The sequence below is a fragment of the Anarrhichthys ocellatus genome, unplaced genomic scaffold (assembly GCF_004355925.1).
Source record: "Anarrhichthys ocellatus isolate YVR2014 unplaced genomic scaffold, GSC_Weel_1.0 scaffold28, whole genome shotgun sequence".
Classification (NCBI taxonomy): Eukaryota; Metazoa; Chordata; class Actinopteri; order Perciformes; family Anarhichadidae; genus Anarrhichthys; species Anarrhichthys ocellatus.
This window is the reverse complement of record NW_022280058.1, coordinates 3,182,715-3,200,549: the sequence shown is the minus strand read 5'-3', so window position 1 is coordinate 3,200,549 and position 17,835 is coordinate 3,182,715. Positions and strand designations below refer to the sequence as shown.

The window sequence follows — 17,835 nt, the reverse complement described above, 5'->3', positions numbered from 1 at the left end:
ACAGAGGGAGAGAGACAAAGTGGGAGAGAGACAGAGGGAGAGAGACAGAGGGAGAGAGACAAAGTGGGAGAGAGACAAAGTGGGAGAGAGACAGAGTGGGAGAGACAGAGAGTGGGAGAGGGAGAGACAGAGGGAGAGAGAGAGAGGGAGAGAGAGTGAGAGAGACAGTGGGAGAGAGACAGAGGGAGAGACAAAGTGGGAGAGAGACAGAGGGAGAGAGACGGAGTGAGAGAGACAGAGGGAGAGAGGGAGAGAGAGGGAGAGAGGGAGAGAGACAGAGGGAGAGAGAGAATGAGAGAGACAGAGGGAGAGACAGAGGGAGATACAGAGGGAGAGAGAGAGTGAGAGAGACAGAGGGAGAGAGGGAGAGACAGAGGGAGAGTGAGAGAGACAGAGTGAGAGAGACAGAGGGAGAGAGACAGAGTGAGCGAGAGAGAGGGAGAGAGACAGAGTGAGAGACAGAGTGGGAGAGAGACAGAGGGAGAGAGACAGAGGGAGAGAGGGAGCGAGAGAGTGAGAGAGACAGAGGGAGAGAGACAGAGTGAGCGAGAGAGAGGGAGAGAGACAGAGTGAGAGACAGAGTGGGAGAGAGACAGAGGGAGAGACAGAGTGGGAGAGAGACAGAGGGAGAGAGACAGAGGGAGGACAGAGAGCTGAATGGTTGATTGTCATGCTGTCGAGTCTGAAAAGGGCAGGGCAGGTATTGTGATGCGAATGTGCTCAGATAGAGAGTGGGGGGTAGTGTGTGTGTGTGTGTGTGTGTGTGTGTGTGTGTGTGTGTGTGTGTGTGTATAATGTAATCTACAGGGTGTGTCTCTCCATCTAACACTGCTGATTTAACTACCACCATCCACAGGAAAATGGTGGTGCTCCTGTAACACTGGAGGAGAGAGCTTTTTTTTCATACCTTGTCGATTTGTGTGAGATATTAAACAATTCACACAAACTTTACAGTCAGAAAGCAAATGCTGCCCGGTTGCCTTTTAGCAAGTAATACGTAAGAATCTAATAAACATGCCTCCTTTAAAATATAGATACAGGAAGCAATGTCTTTATTACTAATTGAGGAAAAAATGTTGTATTTGATGAAGCTGTTAAGCTGTGAGCCCTCTTTACTGCTCATGTGCTACTTCTTTTTTTTTTCACTGCTCAGATTTTTTATTTTTTATACTGCTGCTGTTTTTTAATTTGTTATTTTCTACATTGCTGCTGAGTTTCTGTTCATTAGCTCAGATTTAACGTTTTTTAACTCTCATTATATTCTTGTTTTTTCTTTTTCTTTTAGACTATTACGCACTGTTTCATTCTCACCAGTCACAAGTCACCTTCATTGCACAGTATGACGACAATTCAAATTAATTGAATTTTTTTCTTTTATCTTTGAAGTTGGATTCTTTACCCCGTTTTCGTCTTTGGGAGGGAGTGGGCCTGTGTGTGTGTGTGTGTGTGTGCATTGAAAGTCTGATATATTGTGTGCAAACAAATATAAACCATATACCTGCTGTCCTACAAAACATCTTAACTGAGATCCGATTACCTGTGTAATAGAGGAGGCACGGCAATGCAACCAACAGCTCCAACCCCAGCACGCTGAGCAGCACGTAGGTTTGCACGGTCAGTGATAATCGCATGGCCAGAACAATCAGCAGCAGAACATTTCCTGCACAGAAACATACAGAAATACAAACACACGTTCCTCCTTCAGCGTTACTGCCATCTTGAGGCGGAAACTGACCTCTACATGTTCAGTAAACGGGTTCCTAGTTGTGTGCAGCTGTACCTGCAGAGTGCACGGTGAGCGGCAGATGCTTCAGTCCCTGCGTCTGTCTGTAGAATCGCAGGTATCCTCTGCTCCTGGCCTGGCTGTGGTGGTGCTGCACACACCCAGTGAACAACAGCACCAGCACCCATAAACACACCTTCCCAAACACAATGACACTGTCGCCTCGCACGTTACCCAAAATATTCAAACACACCTCCTTTTGGCCCAACTCCAACACACACAGCACTGCCACACACATTGACAACACCACGTACACAACCTGAAAGGAAGGAGAGAGCACTGTGAGTGAGACAGATATGTGGAGCAGGAGATGATAGACAGCACAGACCAGCACACACTATCAATATTATTACACATTGAAAATAAACAGGTCACTGCCAGTATCCAGGTTAGGAAGGCAGATTAGATAAATGTCTTCAAATGTGTTGCGTTTTAATACACAAGTATAGGTCTGGAACCTATTTTCATTATCAGATTTTTCCTTGAAAAATTATTTAGATGACTAATTGATTATTAAACATTATTAAACATTTTGCTATCAGCAGTTTATTTCCAAATTCAACTGTTTTTTTTAAATTCATTTGTAATCCAAAATAATTCAGTTTTTCTGTTCTGTGTTTTCAAAGTGTGTGTGTGTGTGTGTGTGTGTGTGTGTGTGTGTATGTGTGTATGTGTTTGTCCTACATGTAGCAGAGACAGCAGGACAGCATGGCAGGGTGTTGGAATGGTCTGAAACTCTCTCCTGATGGCGGAGTAAAGGGCGTCGGCAGAGATCAGAGGTCCGTCCACCAAAGAGTCCTCCTCTGTGCTTCGTGTCATATCTACTGAGGAGCCTGCCGGCTAAAACAAACAGCATATTATAAAGTTACAATAGGCCCGTCTTCAAACAGACAACAGAGATACATAACATACACAACAGAGTTGTTGATATAACAGCAAATTGTGCATCTACTATGTCCCTTTGACCACCATGTTTTGGCATAAACATCTCATTCATGCATACTGGTCTAAAGTAACATAATGTACATAACTTTCTAATGTTGCACCTGATTTATGTATATGTTTCTTTTTTATTGCATCACTTGTGCACTACAACTCAGAGGGACATATCGTACTTTTACGCCACTACATTCTTCTGACAACTTTAGCTTCTTTGCAGATTTAGATCAATAAAACAAAATATAATCAACAAACAAATGACAGAGCACAACAGGTTAGGATAAGTATATAGAAAGTGTATAAGCAGTTTAAATTAGCTCCAACTTTAGCAGCTGTAATATTCAAGTGATGTATACATTCATGCATCAATATTAATGACCTATCCTGAAATGCATCACAAGTACTTTTAGTACTTATTTTGAGGCAGTATTACAATAGTGTCTCCAGTATTACAATAGTACTTATCCTCATATCTGTGAGTACTCATGTAATTGATTATCTTCCAGTAATGACTAATGGCTCATTCCACTTCCAAAGACAACAACAACAAAATACAACTCACAACTAACTGACTACAATCCACCCGGACCACCATTTTTCAATGAAAGGACTAAGGGGAGCAATAACAGCTGGTCAGTTTATTTAAGACATATCTGTGTATGACTATGTGTTTGTACCTGAAAGTGAAAGTGAAACCCTAACCCTTAGAAATGATTAATCTAAATTATGCACCACAACAAACATGACATTCACAAAACAGGAAACAGCCGAAGAAACCCACGAAATAACGTCTAGTTTATCTGATCATTTTAAATGCTATAACAGTTGCTACACGACAGATACAAAGTCGCATATCTTGCTGTTTTTAGCTTACTGGCTAGCTAACACAGGCTAACTAGCACACAGAGCACGTAGCTGTTGATATGTCCAGTCAAAGGTGAACGACGGGTACATACTGCATAAAGAGAGGGTCCCTTTGACTCCATTTTGTTTTGATGTTCCACGTTTTTAAAGAAGAAATGACAAAACAACAACAAACAACCATTAGCTTACATGCTCTAAAAGGGGCGGGTAGGAAACGTAGGAAAATATTGGTGCATTTCCGGTCCCCTTACTTTATATTTCCTCTGTTTAACGTTAGTTCCTAGCACAATTAATCCAGCACTTTGATTGTAATTATTTGCAGAACAACATCAACCATGTCCTGCAATACTATTATCTTTTGTTAATTGTATTTTGATTGGCTGCCAGAGGATTTACAGAAGACACTTCTTAATACTTTACCGTTTTGATAATTGTGCATTCAAAAACAACAACCTTTGGTTCCCATAAGATTCCTCATCAAGCCATCTCTATTATCCAAGGAAATCCTTTACTTTTTGCTTTACACAAATACAGAAACAAGCATGAAAAAGTACAATTTTAGGTATCAATTGCTGGGAATAACATGTATTGATTAAGAATTTGAAATTTTGAAGTTTTGTTCTACAGAGTTATGGTAATTCAGCCCATGATTGTCATGATTGGTTGATTGTCGATTGTTTACAGCCAATTCTATGGACGAGTGTTGGGAACACAGATCACAAAGCTGTGTATTGTAATTGGCTGTGATGGTGGAAAGTAAATAATCGAAGTGCACTTACTCAAGTACTGTACTGTTATGTGTTTCACTACAATGCCACTGAATATTCCACAACCTTACAGAGGTACATTATACTCCATATGTGTCAAACAGCTATAGACATTAGAAGCTTTTATGGTCAAAAACATGACACATTTATAAAAGCATATATTTTAAATTCAACCACCCAACATTTGATATATAATAGTTACTAATAACTCTCTCAATCAGCTACAAAATTAAAATACTGTTTACACAGTAATGCATAGCAAGGGCGGAGACCATTCTTGAAGTACTTTTTTACACTTCAAGTACATTTTGTTGAAATTACTTCTGTACTTTTGATGCAGGACTTTTGCATGTAACAGTATTTTTTACTGATCTAAATACTTTCTACACATTTAAATGTAGATCTATGCACATTTTTCTGGACAGCTAGTATACTTAACATGCTTACTAAAAGTGCATTTTAATTAAAAAAAAAGACACAAACAATCCCATTTAAAATATTTTATTGATAAACATACACTTGCTATAAAAGACAATGAACTGAGCGCTCTAGTCCTCTGAGTGATGAAGACGCTGTCAGGTGTTCAGATAGAAGCAACGACACACAAAGGACAGAGACATTCAGCTCAGACTCTGGGGAGGCAACACTTGTGATAGAGGCAGACGAGGAGAGATTATAGGACATTGTGTTTGTACGGGGGAATAATTAACCGGGGAAGCAGCAAATCACTTTGTTTCATTGGTTTAGCTCATGGGAGGGGGTGGAAGAGAACAGCAGGTGATTAGGAGATCTATTTTGAATGTTTTTTGCTGGTATGGAACTGTGCTTCAAGTCAAATTACACATTGCTTACATACCTATACATGCATGATTGCATACACACACACACACACACACACACACACACACACACACACACACATACATACATGTGCCGAGACTCAGAGGTCCGTGTGAGTGTGAAATTACTCCTCCACATACACTAGCCCTCGCATTCTTTACATAAGGCACTGATTCGGATGCAGTCAGTCTATGAGAAAAAACAATGGCTAAAACATCCTAAAGGGAAAATATTTAAAAATCCAAAGAACAACAAGTATATAATTAATAACATGCATTCTCATTCCAGTAAAATTTATTGTAAATAAAAAAAGCTTGTGTGAGTTAGCCAGATTCCCATAACAATTCAAAAACATCATGATGATGATGTACAACATACAAGAGGAAAGTTAAAGTTTAGCTGTTGAGAAGATAGCAACGACATAGGTCAAACTCACACTACTGCATCTGAGCAATACTCACAATAACTTATATAAGTTCTTCTTTCATGCAAAACTGTAAACACAAAACCCCAAAAGAATGAGAAGGTATGACGATGAGTAAGGCATTATAATGGTCAAGCTACTTCAGGTTATCCAACCCAAACCAGTCACGTGATCAGTGCAGAAGCAGCGGTTAATGGATCAAGATTTTGAGACTGATGGTGGTTCAGCTTTTAGCGAAATATGTTAAGCTTGTGACAGAACTGAGCCTTATTTTAGCGTCTTAACTGTGCCATGTATGGGTGTGCAAAGATTTAAACACACTGATTTCTTGATTACATCCATGCTACACATATTCAAAATGTTAAATGTGTACAGTTGTATACATGTGTACAGTTAATAAGCACAAACACACACACACTGTACTTGTACTGTATGTGCATGTGATGATGGTCAATCAGTCCGCATATTAGTCCAGTTTTCGCTTTCAGTAGAATCCATAAAGCTGTTTGTGCATTTTAGGAAAAGAAAACAATTCTTCTCCATCCAATCACTGACGAGGGCAATGGGTGAGGGGTGAGGGGAGAGAGCAGAGGGAGGGGGGGGGGGGGGTCCAGTTCAAATGCAGGTCATCATAGTGTGGTGGGCTGACCTCTACCTGCATACAAACACATGGGAAGGTGTTTAAGTCTGCTCTCATAACTTATAATTAGGTTGTTCAATAACTGTGTTTGTCTGATTGTGTTCTTGTTGGAGCCACTTTATTCAACCCTTGAAATAAGGAAATAGGTGAGATGGTGTTGTCAATTCGGCCCCTAACCCCATTTTAGGAAGGTCTAAAGTTAAGATAGTTTAAATAATTAATACAGTTTAGAATAGTGGCAATACTTATAAGTAAAAGTCAGACATTCAGAATTTTACAAGAGAGCACGAATGATTTAGCTAAATGTACTTAACTATGAATGATAAATATGTGAAAGTCCATTCCAGTTTTTGAAATGATGGAAAAATACACCAGAAAATGCAGGTACCTGTCTCTACCGTTAACACATGATTGACATTTCTGTTACTACTTCCACAATGTAATCCTCCCTCTCTATGAAGACCAGCTTCTTGCCCGCCACACCCTTGAATGTGGGGTAAGAAGCTGGTTAAGTCTAAAACGCCTTTAAAACATAAAGAAGTATAATAATGTAGTTAATGGGGGGCTCTCATGACTATATATGTGTGTGTCAGTCTCTGTTTGTGCATGTCTTCTCACCCCGAGATGCAATATAGCACTCGTGACAGCTCAGCAGTCCATTACGAATTCGTACATCAGTCCCAGCAGTGGCGTCACCCAGCTGCCCATCACACACTCCACACTGAGGAGGAGACATACAGTTAACCATCAACATTACACACAGAAAGGATTGTTTTAGACAGGCTATCAAATGGTTAAATGTGTCTCCCAAACACCAAGGATGAGAATCGTACAATAAGAATTATGACTGCATCTTTTGTATGTATTCACACTACCCTGGAGATAATTGGGATGTACACATGCTTTAGTAAACTTTGTACATCTTCAAAACCTTTCTAGAAGATGTGTATAAAGTATTGTTTGTGTGTGTCCTAGAATAGTACAGTACCTTGAAACACTGTATGTGGAAAAACAGTCCAAGTGTATCGATGATCATGGCAGCTCCTTTTTCCAGTGGTTGAGAACAACCAGAACACAGTCTCTTCCCACTAACACATCTACACCCACGCACGCACACACACACACACACACACACACACACACACACACACACACACACACACACACAAGACAGGAGGAAAATGGACATTAAAGGGCCTTCACTCCATTAAACAACAAAGCCTAACTTCTGTCAAACATGTTTGTAGTTGTGTATGAGTGTTTGTATAGCCTCCCTCACCTGCTGGGTGAGGGAGGCTGAGGTGCTGAAGGAGAGGGCTGCTGTTTGTTTATCACAGCGTCATGTGATTCAGACCTGTGGTGAAAAAACAAAAACAAATATATGCACATCCAAAACATCCAAAACATGTTTGTAACACATGTCAGTTGATTCTTACTTAAGTAAAGCCTGTTAGGTTGAAAATTTGTATATTTTTCAAGGTTCATTAAAAAAAAAAATGTTCATAAACAAACGCACATTTTTCCCCCTGATATAAAAAATTCAAAATGATGTTCCTATCAATACTTAATGGATCATATTAGTTAAAGACTATGTAACTTCTGAGAGATAAAAACACATTCTTCGTCATACAAATGGAAAGTTGAATTCACAATTAATAAAACGCACCATTGCTGAATCAAATACACTCGGCTGCAGCCTCTCTTGGTCTGGTATGACCAGTAGCTTAATGTAGCTATTGTTAGCATTAGTCAACATAAGGTAAATATTGTTATTATAATGCTTATTACTGTGTCAGTTCACTGACTTACAGGAATGACTCTTCTCCACTTATGCTTATGTAACATTAGCTTAGCATTGCAGCTAAATGTTTATTATCTCACATTTGTCACTTCTATCTACAGAGGCCGCTATTCAAAGTTACATACGTTTTTCGCTTTAACTCACTGTTACGTCATACATTACTTTATACGCTACCGAATTAGCTAGAATCCAGCTACATAGAAAATGACACTTCAGACCCAAAGACTTGATCAGCCTTTGAAAGCGTTACTTTTAAATGTGATATAAGAAAGGTCACAACAACTTCACATACATTCAGGACAAACATGCAGCAATATGGGACAATCCTGAAATACAGATTGCATACCTTTTAGTAATATGTGCCTGGTTCAGCTGAAGGTTGCGATCCAGAGAGGCCGTCTTCCACAGTTCTTGTTTCTTCACCATCACATGTAGAGGTTCACCATCACATGTAGAATCTGAGAATATATATCATAAAATAACCTTTTATAAGAGAAACTCTGAGGACTACATGTTTGAACTGAGATTGAATGAGCTGTGCAAACACAAATGTGGACACCTCCTGTATAACAATGTGTATTTCAGCGTGTTCTCACCCTGGAAAAAATGCAGCTTGGATGCATGTTGATCCTCGTTCCCTGTTCTTTGGCCGTTTTGCTGCTCAGCAACGTTTCCTCGTTCTGTCTCGTTGTTTTCTGGAGCTGATGAAGTCGTCCCCGTCTGGCCCGACTGCTGGTTTAACAAACCCATTGGATTTAAGGGTGTTACAGTCTCCTCTAGGATCTTTCTCTCCTGGAAGTTGTACAAAAAAAAAAAAAAGACATACAAAAGACATACAAAAGCAGGGAGTGATTCTTTTAATTTTGTCAGTCTGCGTGTGATTGTACCTCTTCATTGTGTTTTCTCTCCTCCTCCTGCACTTCTAGTTGTGCTTTCTCCCACTCCTTCTTCAGCTTCTCCTGTTCTCTCTGGTATTCCTCCTGCAGAGAAAAATTGTGCATGTTAAATACTGAATGCAACAAAAAAAACATATATCACACACACATATATATATACACACACATATATATACACATCCAGTACACCCTGTGCCTTCGGTTTTTCTGGTAAACATACAAGGTGCCATGCACATAAACGCCATTCCACCAGTGTACCTGTAGGAGGCGCTCCTGCTCTTGTTGCCAACTTTCCAGGCGTTTACGTTCCTCATTGGGGTCCCAGACCCAGTGATTAACACGTTTAGCCAAGTTCAACATGGGGGTCTCAATCTACCCAGACCCGACCCAACAATCACGCAGACACACATGTACACGGACCAAAAGGACAGAAAGAGAGGAAAGGTGAGAGGACAAGTCTGACTACAGCGACTACAGGAGACGAAGGGTCAGGACAGGGTCAAAGCTAAGAATGAAGGAGAAACAGAGAAAAACAAGCTGGGGCTGCTGAGAGATACTCACAGTCACACTGCTCTCCTCAAGTCCCTCTGTGGCAGAGAAAGAAACAGACAAACACACAGATAAACTAAATATATCAGAATAAGAATCACTCTTATTGGCCAAGTATGTGCACAAATACAGGGAATCTGACTCCGGTTTTAAGTTGCTGTCAATGTACTTACACACAGAACAATTTACAGAAAGATAGAAATTGACATACAGCTAAAAACAATGTCGACAAAACTGAACAAAAATATACAAAAAGTAACTGTAAAAGTAAATGATACAGAATGTTTGCAGCAGAGAACATGCTGTAAGCGATACTATATCAAATACTATAATTTACAAAGTTTACCTGTGACGGTGGGAGAATATTCTCGCATGCTGTTTGGCGATGAAGCTGGCTGAGCCTTTTTTTCCTCCACTAGACTCTCAGATAACCCAGAACTACCGTTGACCTGAAAGTCAAATTATTCAACCAAATGAATGAAACATTAACTGAATATTTATCAAAAATTAATGGACCACTTGTTTACCAGTTTAAAGTTGAAAATATACCATCGCTTTTGTTCTTCAGGCAGTCGCTGGCTTCAGTTCATGTAAATTCAATATTAAAATCAACCTGCAGAGACTCTAAACTTTACATAAGACATCCATCACTGCGAACAGTGTGAGAGTGTTTCAGGTTAGGCTCATGTCTCTCCACTGTGAGTTACAACTTCTGCCCTCTTTAAGGCAATATAAAGTTCCCAGATGACGACTGACCTGCAACAAAATATTCTTTATGTTCTTAAATTTTAAACTAAGGAAGGAAAAAATACAACTAGTTTCGGGTTTGTGCAATGGCCATTTATGGTTATGTGAATTTCTTCTGATTGTTTTTAATGTCTTTTTAATGTTTTATGTCTGAATCATATTTATTGTTTTCATACTGCAGTGCGGAGTTGAAGACAAATTTCCCCATGGGCACATTAAAGAATGCGCTTCCAAGACCCGAGTCAGCTGCTGAACTGCATCTTTTTAATGAAAAGAGTAACTAAATTCACAACACCATTTTTTAACAGCACCCATGTCTGCTTTCAGTTTGTCCCCCGGGTTTCATGTTCCACTAACAAAGCTCATGAATACTATGAAGAACGGCTGACACTAATGTTAAGGTGTCAAGACTTTCCATGAACACTTGAATGCACCAAGGTGGAACATCCATGAAAACAATTCACACTTTTTTTCCATGCAGCGAAAACACAACTTTCACAGAGTAACTATGATGGATCTCCTCTCACAAGCTAATGTCACATTTCTGCAGGGTGATCTTCATAATATTGAAAAGAACTGAAAAGTATGGCTTTCTGGTCATCAGTAATGTGAAGCGTGCATTATTTACAGTATAATAAATGGACTAACCCAGAAGAAACACAGGTTTTTATGTCTGTTAACATGCCACATGTGATATTACCTGTCCATTGATTTGGATGTCCGGGTGATGTGGCTCCACATGTGTGAGCTCGGTCACAATAGTTGTCGTGATGGTACAGTTTCGGCCTCCAATCAGGGAGCTGATGGCAGAGCCTAAAGACGAGGTCGATTTTTCCGTCTGTGGAGGCGGCGTCTGCACCACCGTCTCCTGATGGGCCGAAATCTGCTCGGGGGGAACGTCTTTCACTGTCTGCTGTGAGGGAACGTCTTTCACTGTCTGCTGTGAGGGAACGTCTCTCTCTGTCGTCTTTGAGGGAACGTCTTTCACTGTCTGCTGTGAGGGAACGTCTTTCACTGTCTGCTGTGAGGGAACGTCTTTCACTGTCTGCTGTGAGGGAACGTCTCTCTCTGTCGTCTTTGAGGGATTGTCTTTGACCTCCGGTGGTGAGTGACGAACAGCGGTAGGTGGAGTGGAAACAGATAAATCCTTCGTCACCTCTCCATTCACTCGCACCAACCCGTCCATCTGAGTGGGACAAATGCATAGAAGTTAGGATTATAGGGAGAGTACATTTTTCTTATTTAGTGAGAATAACACAAACTCATGGATGTCATTTTTATGACTGCAGGCATTTTGAAGATATGGAAAAAACGTATATCCTTCTCCAACTCAGTGGAGGTTTAAGGGATCAGTTGCAGCTCCTGTTGAACACATCATCTCCAATCACTTTGATTCATTCTTCTTAACAAATGTCTTTACATATATTTAGCTTTAATGTGAAATTCTCCCACTTACACTATGGTTTGTGAATACTTTTTTTAGGCTCAGGGTTTGAGCTTCGATCCACAACATTATGAAATTAACAATGCAAACCAACACTGACAACAGAATATAGAAAAAGTGAAATTAAGGAGCATGGTCGACCACATGAGCAACGACTGGAAGCCAAAGACTTGGGAACTAGTATATACTGTAAGTACACATATTTGTATTCATCTAGTCTGTAAAGACAAATTGATCAGAGGTTTGACCTTCAATTATTTTGTTGTCAGTGAAGATCCACATTAAGTTCTGAATCCTAATATGTTGTCCAGTAAGAAGAGCACTCCTTCTTGTGGAGAAGCTATAAGATGCGTTTCTGCTTTTTGAGAGAAGTTGGTACTTGTTGCCACGACTGACTATCGCTGACATATTATTGAACACATCCTCAAACTGTAACTAAAGAACTAAAAACAGCATCCGTGTCAAAAAGTAAGAAGTAAAAATGTTAAAACTTCCTAAATATAACAGACGCCCCCTTTCATGTAAGCATGAGGTCAGGCGTTGAGGTGGAACAGTGAGTATCAGATGATGCTGACTGCTGTGACCGATATTCTCACCTTGACAGGTTTGTGTCCGGACTGTGTGTTCCTGGGCTGGCAGTAGGGCTTGGCTGCCAGTAAGGGGACGGGTCTGCTGGATACAGATGGAGGTGAGGGGAGTGAGTGTCCAGGCTGTGTGGTGTGAGGCTGCACATGTGCAATGTCAGTGTGTTTGGTTTGAGGCTTTGCGTCTCCTGCAATCGGTTGTTTTTGTTGTGTGGTTGGAGTCGGTTTGGATCGAGGTTCATTCAGTTCTAGTGACTGATGTGGCACATTTTCTGACTTTGTGACCGGGCTGAGGGGGCTGCCAGCTGTTGGGAAGCTGGAGGAGACTGACACTGATGTCTCTTGATGAGCAGTTATATTTGTCTCCATCTCCTCCGTTTCTGTGTGCCTCTGGTCTTTCATAACAGGCGGTTCTGGTTTGTGCAGAGGTTGTGATGCTTCATTAATAGGTGATGCCGTTTTGTTCTCCTTGTCCGCCTGATGAAGGTCCTGTTTGGGATTTGCAGTGGATTTGGGCAGTTTTAGACTGTCCAGTGTTGCGTCACTGATGGTGAAGCGAAGAGCGTAACGCTGTAAAACCATGGCGGCCTCCTCCGGAGTTGCAGCATTCCTGTAGGCGTCGCACAACTCGACCTCTCTGCGTTCCCTAGACAGAGAAGTAAGTAGAGAACAAAAAGTATTTGGTATCTTGGTCGTGTTTATGATATTGAATGTTGTATCGTTGCATATCAAGGTTTAAAATTGGCCAACGTTAAATAAGTCTGTCTCATGTTAAGAGCCATATACAACAGTACAAAGCGCCTCAATATCATCCTTACTTCTCCTCCACGATCTCTTTGTAGGTCTTAATGCTTTTCCTCTTGTTGCTGTCACGTCCCTCCTCCTTCATCCTTTTCTCCATCCTCTTCCTCTCTTCCTCTTTCTTGATCAGTTCCTGTGACGCGCTGCGACGCCGATTCTTCCAACGAGCCAAGTCCTGTCACGGGTCCACAGGGTCGAATAGTGGCAGAGTTAATTCAGGGTATTGCTGTTATTTCAATAAGATGCACATAATATGTTCCTCTATAGCTTGTAGATGGACTCTACATGCTCAATTTAAATGTCATAAGTCTCTTACGTTTTGCCAGTGGTCGTCATCTTCCTGAAAGTTGTTGTACTGTTCGTGCATTCGCTCATTACGTGATTGGCTCAGTGGCGGTAAGTGTTCCACCTCTTCCTCATTAAGTATGTCACTCATGCTCACGCTCCTAGAGAGAGAAAAAAAAAACCAGTATAATCTTGAAAAAAATACTGAATCACTGGACCCAACATTTTCACTTTGTCCAGTTTGACTCTGGAAAACAGAAAATATTCCATTTTAATTCATTTATTGTTTACTTTGTTCACTACAAAGCAAGACATACTCAGACGCAACCAATGACCTCCACACAGTAACACAAATATGTTACTGTTTCCATAAACTAATCACAAAGCAATTAAACAAGCAATTGAGCAAACAAAACTAAGCGAACACATTCATAGGTTATAATAAAAGACTACTATAAATTATAATTAAAACAAGCAAAATAATGCAAAATAAAACTGCATTAAAAGTAATGAGTTAGTAATGAGTCATGACGTGACAATGCACAGCAATGAGCACACTGTTAGTGTGGCGTATATTCATATTTTGCTGGACTGTACTCTTGAAATTGAATGTGCACCGTGTGTGTGTGTATATATCATTGTCATGCAGAAGATCATCCAGGTTTATGCCGAAAGACTTACTCAGTGTCCTCAGACATAAAAGCAACTCGCCGGCTCATCCTAAAACAATAACAAAATAAAGTGAATGAGAGGAAAGAGTAAGTGAAGCAATGGGCAGCAGCAGCATTCATGTTAATGTCACACTTCAGACTGGATGAATGGCAGAGCTAAATCTGAGAGGGTGGAGTGATGAAGACACAAAAGGAGCATCTCACATGATGGGAGGTAGATCGTCGTCATCCAGCCAGAAGGGTTGCCTTCGTGGCTCCCCGTTCACGTCCTTCTTCCTCTCCTCCACCTTTTCCTCAACTCTTTCCTCCACACTCTGTTTTTCCAGCCCTGCCTCCACTTTACAAGTCCGGGCAGTCGCAGGACGGGATGGAGAGGAGAGGGGCTCGGTCACATCTGTGACAGAGCTGTTAGGGGTTGTCATGCCTCCCTCTTGCTTTACATCCTCCTCCCGCCGCCTCTCCCTCAGCCCTGCACACTTAGGGAGGGTTGGGGCTTTGGAGAGCGGAGCCTGAGGTTCTGCTGCCACGTTAACGACGCTGTTAAATCCAGTGACAAGGCCAAGATTACCAGGAAGTACAGCTCAAGGGATAAATCAAGACCGCATCGCAGACAACAGAAGTCGGCAGCTGAAATGATGTCTGTTTTCACGATGTTGCACTTCCTAACACACAGCCATAACAAGCTTAAAGAGTCAGTATGTGTAGTATGTTCTGCCCCCACCACAACACAATGAAGGTGAGTAGAATTGTGCTCAAAACTTTGAAAAATGAAATGTATAAAATTCTAAAGCAGCATCTCTCTACAGAAACTGTCAGTTTAGATAATCCATAGATCTTACTGTGATCTGTTGTCACAAGAACTACATTTTAATGAAGATAAAGAAGATCATGAAGATGTGTAAGTCCACATTCTGTATGTGAGGTCAATATTACATTTCTGGAGTTCCCCTACCAACTAATTATTATCAATTATCTTATGATTGATAAATCAATTGTGTCAGCACTATTAACTTGTGTCTTGGTGTCTAGCAAACGTTGAAAGATGAATATATCAAAGGAAGACACCACTACAGGTAAGCCAAAAATATGTGTTTGCTATTGTACAGGTTTGTGCTTTCCTAATATTTTGCTTGGAAGTTTTTTGGTTTTGTCATTTGGTATGACTTATACGAATGTCTCTATGTGATTCAGCAGTGATTTACACTTTAAATACAAAAGATAACAGCTGATCACTGAACTAGAACAAAAACAACCAAAGTCATGCCAAACAAAGCCAAGGCTAAACTTCAACAGCAACAAAAACCCGAAGGCCAGATAAGTCCAAACCAAGCACAAACTTTGCCAAGCCATATGAGATCCAGAAGTCAAACAATCCGACCATAACAACAAATCAAAGTCAACCAGTTCTTTCATATACAAATAATATAAATGAATCCACATCAAGCGTCCAGCTGCAGGCGCTCAAACATGCTGGCATGGAATCAAAACAACAACACAGTCAGGATCAACTATAACTCATCTACAGAGACTTAATAGTGTTAGTACCACAGGCCATTTCACTTGTACACATAATCAAACCTTCATCTTTGCCAGTAGAATATGCTTTGTTAGTTGCAGTAGTTGGCCGACACCACAATCTCCTCATCAATCAAACACAGTGAAATACCTTTCACTAGCCATCTTCTCTGTGAGTTTAGGTCTGTTGCGTAGTGGCTTCATTGCAGACACTGGGGCGATGTTGTATTTAACTGATCCAGGGACCGGCAGGAACCGGTTGATGGGCTGGTTTGTTCTGGCCGCACTCGGTTTTTGGAACGACCCGGTCCTCCGAGCCATCATATCGTCCTTCTCCAGGTCAGGCGCAGGCTCATTTTCATCATATTCATCCTCATCATCTTCATATTCAAATTCGCCGTGAGACGTTGCTCGGATGACAGTCGTGTCGGGGTGAAGTTGAGACGCTTCCATGGGATCTCTGGGCGTCTGTTGCTCCACTCTATGACAGAAACTCCTATAGTTGAAATGACTAAACATTAAGCTGGAGAATCTCTTTGAGGATGCAAGCCACTCCAAGCGTGTTAGGGCCTTCTCAAACTGTTAAGACACACAAATCTCAGCCCACCTGACGTTCAGTTTCTTGCTCCTGCCCGCCTGCACGTCCCTTTTGTTCCTCGGAGCAGCGTCAGTGGTGTCCTCCCCTTGCGTGCAGCGCTTGGTGCTGGGCAGAGGCAGGAAACGGTTGTAAGTCGCTTTAGCGGTGCTTTGCTTATGGAAAACTCCTGTCCTCCTCGCCATCATGTCATCTTTCTGAGGATCCGGACTCTTGTTCTCTTCCTCATCATCTTCCTCCTCCTCCTCTCTTCTCCGTTCATATTGATCCAGGCGTGCATCCAGCTCAGTGACAGTAGAGCGTGTGGTTTGATTGAGGTCTGCTCCATCTACCTGGCTGTGAGAGCACCATATAAAGCTCAAACTGCAGCAACAGTGATGGATACTATCGTCTTAAAATCCAGGCGTGAACATGCAGGAAAGAAGGCTAAGCGTACAGAATACAGATCGTAAAGAAGGACAAATTTAAAATTATAAGCCCTTCTTGCAACAAACAAATAAAGGTTAGAAAAAAGAAAAAAACATGCAAAACAATAAATAAATAAAAAAGACCTGTGATAACATTTTAAGCTTTTTGACCATCATAGTCACACGATAACCTCCATACTTAATATATATATATCTAGCTCTACTTGTCACTGCAGCATGTGCATGCATGTGTGTGTGTGAGTGTGTGTGCCTTTGTTTCCTATCAAAACTACAAGCAAATCAACACAATGCAAAGAGGTGCATCCAAACTACCATATTTACTCATTCAAATAGGCCTGAAATGCAAAACATGTCACAAAACGACAATGACACGCAATTCAATTAAACCATTTCATTAGTTGTGGAACAGAAAGGGAGCTTTTCATTCCTCAATGCAGTCCACACTAATGCAATAGACTTTGGAGTCAAGCCATTGCAGCCTAAGTTGTCTCTTGTATTTGGCCTCGTCCATACCTGCGTTCCCACTCTGAAAGCTGGGAGCCCAGGCCAATGGTAGGCATGGCTACAGTTGCCTTGGAAAGGAGTCGTCTTAGCAACTCCGTCTCCTCCCCTTCACTTGACGTGACTGTGTCTATTGGCTGCTCGATCTCAGTCACGCCCCCAAAGGTCACAACTTTGCAGTGACCTCGTCCTGCCTTTGCAGATCCGCTGAAAGGACTCCCATAATTTTTCTCCAGACAAGCTTGACACACAGGGGCCGGGCTAGCCTCACTGTAGATACAATCTCACAAATGAAGACAGGCACACACACACACACACACACACACACACACACGCACACAGAAACACACAACGACAGCCAGCAAAAGAGCAGTGGGAAATAAAGAGGGTGGTAAATCATGAGCAACCAGAGACAGAGGATCAGACTGTGAAGACAAAGGAAGGATGAGGTGGAAATGATGAATCAGACAGGAAGTGTGGATGGACAAAAGAGGACAATGCATGGGGTTCTGTGGTTAAATCCCTTTAACACATACGTACATTCACAACACACACACACCGAGCTTTTTATCTACTCTATAGCCACATTTTCATGGTAACTACAGCTCCTCTGGGAATACAAAAAACTCTTTATCCTATCTAATGACATCAGCGCAGAGAGCGAAAAACAAAGCCGAAGCAGTGCTCACAGCCAACAGTTGCCTCTCTTTTGGTCACACACACACACACACACACACACACACACACACACACACACACAC

At 41.3% G+C, this 17,835-nt stretch overlaps 2 protein-coding genes across 7 annotated transcripts in view; both read right to left on the bottom strand.

Moving 5' to 3' along the window:
* tmem192 (transmembrane protein 192) overlaps positions 1–3,810 on the bottom strand; it is a 10,926-nt gene extending 7,116 nt beyond the window's left edge. Inside the window, exons 1-4 of the mRNA XM_031863348.1 lie at positions 3,679–3,810; positions 2,468–2,623; positions 1,781–2,042; positions 1,538–1,660 (exon numbers count right to left, since the gene is read on the bottom strand). Of these exons, the coding sequence (XP_031719208.1) occupies positions 1,538–1,660; positions 1,781–2,042; positions 2,468–2,623; positions 3,679–3,708 (571 nt within the window). The 5' untranslated portion in view covers positions 3,709–3,810. The remainder of the gene's footprint in view (positions 1–1,537; positions 1,661–1,780; positions 2,043–2,467; positions 2,624–3,678) is intronic.
* Positions 3,811–4,838: 1,028 nt separating this feature from the next.
* Positions 4,839–17,835, bottom strand: part of LOC116392024 (LIM and calponin homology domains-containing protein 1-like) — a 26,888-nt gene continuing 13,891 nt past the window's right edge. Inside the window, exons 13-31 of one of the 6 annotated variants that reach the window (XM_031863132.1) lie at positions 17,087–17,344; positions 16,158–16,481; positions 15,702–16,031; positions 14,240–14,572; positions 14,046–14,084; positions 13,396–13,525; positions 13,097–13,254; positions 12,291–12,924; positions 10,951–11,436; positions 9,850–9,952; positions 9,516–9,541; positions 9,213–9,326; positions 8,946–9,038; positions 8,655–8,850; positions 8,405–8,516; positions 7,537–7,611; positions 7,246–7,354; positions 6,876–6,978; positions 4,839–6,272 (exon numbers count right to left, since the gene is read on the bottom strand). In XM_031863132.1, the coding sequence (XP_031718992.1) occupies positions 6,247–6,272; positions 6,876–6,978; positions 7,246–7,354; positions 7,537–7,611; positions 8,405–8,516; positions 8,655–8,850; positions 8,946–9,038; positions 9,213–9,326; positions 9,516–9,541; positions 9,850–9,952; positions 10,951–11,436; positions 12,291–12,924; positions 13,097–13,254; positions 13,396–13,525; positions 14,046–14,084; positions 14,240–14,572; positions 15,702–16,031; positions 16,158–16,481; positions 17,087–17,344 (3,649 nt within the window). In that variant the 3' untranslated portion in view covers positions 4,839–6,246. Of the gene's footprint in view, positions 6,273–6,875; positions 6,979–7,245; positions 7,355–7,536; positions 7,612–8,404; positions 8,517–8,652; positions 8,851–8,945; positions 9,039–9,212; positions 9,327–9,515; positions 9,542–9,849; positions 9,953–10,950; positions 11,437–12,290; positions 12,925–13,096; positions 13,255–13,395; positions 13,526–14,045; positions 14,085–14,239; positions 14,573–15,701; positions 16,032–16,157; positions 16,482–17,086; positions 17,345–17,835 lie in introns of those variants that run through there. The other 5 variants (XM_031863134.1, XM_031863133.1, XM_031863135.1 and 2 more) reach the window with 5 other exon arrangements.